The 4,034-nt window shown below is 63.8% G+C and overlaps 2 protein-coding genes across 4 annotated transcripts in view; both read left to right on the top strand.

Annotated features, from left to right (window-relative positions):
• The window catches only part of LOC109314098 (retinoic acid receptor RXR-beta-like), a gene marked incomplete at its 3' end in the record, with an annotated part of 4,269 nt that extends 237 nt beyond the window's left edge, over positions 1 to 4,032 (top strand). The window contains exons 2-8 of the mRNA XM_019541079.1: positions 607 to 802; positions 1,421 to 1,600; positions 2,178 to 2,341; positions 2,513 to 2,642; positions 2,841 to 2,973; positions 3,103 to 3,194; positions 3,920 to 4,032. Of these exons, the coding sequence (XP_019396624.1) occupies positions 607 to 802; positions 1,421 to 1,600; positions 2,178 to 2,341; positions 2,513 to 2,642; positions 2,841 to 2,973; positions 3,103 to 3,194; positions 3,920 to 4,032 (1,008 nt within the window). The remainder of the gene's footprint in view (positions 1 to 606; positions 803 to 1,420; positions 1,601 to 2,177; positions 2,342 to 2,512; positions 2,643 to 2,840; positions 2,974 to 3,102; positions 3,195 to 3,919) is intronic.
• Positions 1 to 4,034, top strand: part of LOC109314000 (retinoic acid receptor RXR-alpha) — a 214,891-nt gene that overhangs the window by 140,446 nt on the left and 70,411 nt on the right. The gene's annotated exons all lie outside the window — the stretch shown is intronic.

Here is a 4,034-nt window from a genome sequence, read left to right on the forward strand (position 1 = left end):
GAGGGGTTGCAGGGTCACTCAGGGGTGACAGGGCTGCCAAGGGGGCATGAGGGGTCGCGGGGTCACCCAGGGTGGTAGGGCTGTCATGGGGGCACTAAGGGGTCACAGGGTGGGGGTGGGGCTGGTCTTGGGTGCAGTGAGGGTATGGAGGGAATCTCGGGTGGCCCGAGGGATCTGGGGTGGCGGGTGGGCTGCGGGGGTCACCAGGGGGCATCACAGGTGACCCAAGGGGGTTGTGGCAGCCCTTGGGTGGCCCGAGGGGGCACGAAGGCTTTGCGGGGAGTGGGCAGGACAGGGGCTCCCCATGATCTTGGCGGGTGAGGTAGGGGATTGGGAGCAGGTGCTTCCCCAGCACAGCTGGGCAGGGGCATGTGGCTCGCTCCACCTCATTGATCCCTTCTCCCCTTCCCATAAGCAACTCATAGACGGGGCACGGGTGGGGCGGGGCCTGAGATTGGCCACCGCCGGCTTGTGCGTGTGGTCGCCACTCGCCACCTGCACCTGCCTCACTGCCACCACTGCCGTCTGTGGATGGTCACCGCTCGCTGCTTGCCTCCCTCCCCCACCAATGCTGCCACCTACAAATGGTGCCCCCCCCAGTCTTAGGAGGCACCAGCTGTTCATGCCTCTCCTCTCTTCCTGGCACAGATCAACTCCACGGTGAACCTGTCGGGGCTGCACTCGGTGAGCAGCTCGGATGATGTGAAGCCACCGTTGGGCATGCGGGGGGTTCCTTGCCACCCCCACGGTGGCATGATGCCTGGGAAGCGCCTCTGCGCCATCTGTGGGGACAGGTCATCAGGTACGGGGTGTGCAGAGCAGGGCAAGACACTTAGGTCTTATTTTCGGCTCCTGGCGTCTGCTGGGTTACAGTGCTAGGGGGAGCCCGGAGCTCTGCGGGGTTAGAGCAGGGTGGGGCAGGGAGCCAGGGCACCTGGTTCTGTCCTGGCTCAGAAGCAGCAGGATCTGGGGGGTTGAAACAGGGAGAGGCTGCCAGCTTGGGTGTCTGGTTCTCCTGTCTCATCTCTGCCAGTTAGGGGGATCTGGTGAGTTACAGGGGGTGGGGGCTGAAATCCAGGATGCCCGGGTTCTGCTCTTCCACCTCTGGGGAGCAGTGGGGTTTGGGGCCGTGGGGAGCCCAGGCACTTGGGTTCTGTCCCAGCTTTGGGGAGTGGGGAGCAGGGTCTGGGAGCCAGGATGCCTGGGTTCTGTCACAGCTCTGAGGAGTGGTGCAATCTTGGTGGGTGGCCAGACACCGGAAACTTTGGTTCTTCCCCAGCTCTGGTGCATCTGGTGGGTTGTAGGAAGGTGGTACTGGGCCCCAAATGCTGAGTGCTGAATCCCAGGTGCTGAGTTTTCATGCCTGGAGGTCAGGCCCTGGACACCAGGGTCCTAGCTGAGCCCCGCATCTTCTGTGCAGGTAAGCACTATGGCGTGTACAGCTGTGAGGGCTGCAAAGGTTTCTTCAAACGGACGATCCGCAAGGACCTGACCTATACGTGCCGGGACAACAAGGACTGTGTGGTGGACAAGCGCCAGCGCAACCGCTGCCAGTACTGCCGCTACCAGAAGTGCCTGGCCACCGGCATGAAGCGCGAAGGTACCTGCCTGGGTACGGGGCTAGGGGCTGGGGCTGGGACTAGCACTAGCACTGCTGGGCCACTAGTATGAGGCATGAAGGTTAAAGGTATTATTCTGAGAGCAGAGTTAGGGTGTAGGGAGCACAAAGCATGTGCTACCTTGATTGAGGGCAGGGCTATAGCCTGGGGGTGGGGCTTGCACTGTGGGACCACTAGCATGAAGTATGAAGGTACTTGTCTTGTGGCAGGCCTATGGGGTGGGAGGTGTGGCTTGCACTGCCAGACTACTGGCAGGAAGCATGAAGTCATTTTACTTGTGGGTGGGGCTAGGAGTGCTAGGGGTGTAGCCAAGCCTGCTGGGGTGGGGCCAGAGCTGAATGGAAGTAGGAGTATATGTTCTGGGTAGGTGGGGCTAGGTCCCAGGGGGCGGGGCCAGTGTGCTGCTCCCAGGAGGGCCTGGCTGTTGGAAGAAGGAAGATGCCCATACCCATGGGGCGGGGCTGGGGGCAAAGGGGCGGGTCTAGTGCTGCCAGAGGGGGATGGACCAAGGGGTTTGGAGGGCTGTGGCTGACCTGGAGACTGCCCCATCCCCCCCAGCGGTGCAGGAGGAGCGGCAGCGGGGCAAGGAGAAGGAGGGGGACAATGAGCTGGGGGCCAGCGCCAACGAGGAAATGCCAGTGGAGAAGATCCTGGATGCCGAGCTGGCCGTGGAGCAGAAGTCGGACCAAAGCGTGGACGGGTCGGCCAGCGGCGGGAGCTCGGTCAGCAGAGGGAAGGGGGGTGAGGAAGGGAGAGGGGGTGTCCTGTGGGGGCTGGGGAAGAGTCCTGGGGGAGAAGAAGGCTGCAGCTCCGTGCTGGGGGCGTGGGGGGAGCACGGTGGGGAGCCCAGCAGCGCCAACCTCTGATTTTCCCCCCCCATCCCAATCCCACAGCCCAACGATCCGGTAACCAACATCTGCCAAGCAGCTGACAAGCAGCTGTTCACGCTGGTGGAATGGGCCAAGCGCATCCCCCACTTCTCTGAGCTGCCCCTTGACGACCAGGTCATCCTGCTGCGGGCCGGTGAGTGGGGGGGGAGGAGGAGTTAGACCTGCTGGGTGCGGGAGGGCAGGGGAGCCAGGATGTCTACCCCTGCCCTGCTGGTTTGGGCTCAGTGGTTTTTTAATGTGGGAGGATCTGGAGATGGAAATGATGGAGGTAGAGGGGTTGGAGGTGGGGGGCCTGGCCCAGTAGTGACCAAGTTCCCCTGGCTTCTGGCAGGCTGGAACGAGCTGCTGATTGCGTCATTCTCGCACCGCTCCATCTCGGTGAAGGATGGCATCCTCCTGGCCACAGGGCTGCATGTGCATCGCAACAGTGCCCACAGCGCCGGTGTAGGCGCCATCTTTGACAGGTGGGGGGGGGGGGGGGCCGAGGGGGCTGGGGAGCTGCCACCGAGCTCCCCTCCCCTCCCCTCCCCCGGCTGGGGCACGGTGGGGGTTCCAGCCCCCCAGCTGACGGGTTCCCCCCACCCCGTCTCCAGGGTGCTGACGGAGCTGGTGTCCAAAATGCGGGACATGCGCATGGACAAGACGGAGCTGGGCTGTCTGCGCGCCATCATCCTCTTCAACCCAGGTGCGTGGGCAGGGACCAGGACAGACAGGAAAGCAGAGCTGGGCCCTGAGGCAGTGACTGGGAACAGGGGAGCGACTGGGACCGGCGTTGTCTCTGGCACTGCCATTGTCAGGGCTGGTGGGCACAGCGGGGGGAGCTGGGGTTTCCTAGGCTTCGAGGCTCTGCCAGGAGATTTTCTCTCTCCGGCTGCTATAGGGGTCCAGCAGCGCTGGCTGGTGGCAACAGTTCAGGCTGGGGCTGGCGACGACTGTCCTAGTGCTGCTGGCGGTCACCCCCGGGGGTGCCTGGAGGGTCTTGTACCTCTGCTCAGGGTCAACCCAGTGCTGCCTTGGGGACAGGAGGGAGCTTCCCCTTGCGTCGGGGGAGCGGGGCAGAGGTGTTTCTTCCTTTCTGCAGCAGAGTCTGGACTCTGCTCGGCATCTCTGCCTGTGCCTTAACCTTGGGGCCTTGGGCTGAGGTGTGAGGACGCGGCCAGACCAGGACATCCGAGGGGTTGGGCTGGGGGTCACACACCGCCTCAAGCAGGTGTTGGGTGGGCTGTGACTGCCAGAGCACCTGGCTTGCCCTGCTTTGAGTCCCCACATGCCCGTCTTCCATCCCAGCCCGTCACAGGCTGAGCTGTTGCGGGCAGGCCCAGTTCCATGCAGGGACTCTGGCTGGGGGAGAGGGGAGCCAAGGGCCAGGTCGCGGGGCACGCTGTGACCCCTGACGTTCTCCTCCTGCAGACGCCAAGGGGCTGTCGAACCCGGGGGAGGTAGAGCTGCTGCGGGAGAAGGTGTACGCATCGCTGGAGTCCTACTGCAAGCAGAAGTACCCAGAGCAGCAGGGCAGGTACGGGGG

Source organism: Crocodylus porosus, unplaced genomic scaffold, assembly GCF_001723895.1.
Source record: "Crocodylus porosus isolate Cpor-Errol unplaced genomic scaffold, CroPor_comp1, whole genome shotgun sequence".
NCBI classification, from domain to species: Eukaryota; Metazoa; Chordata; order Crocodylia; family Crocodylidae; genus Crocodylus; species Crocodylus porosus.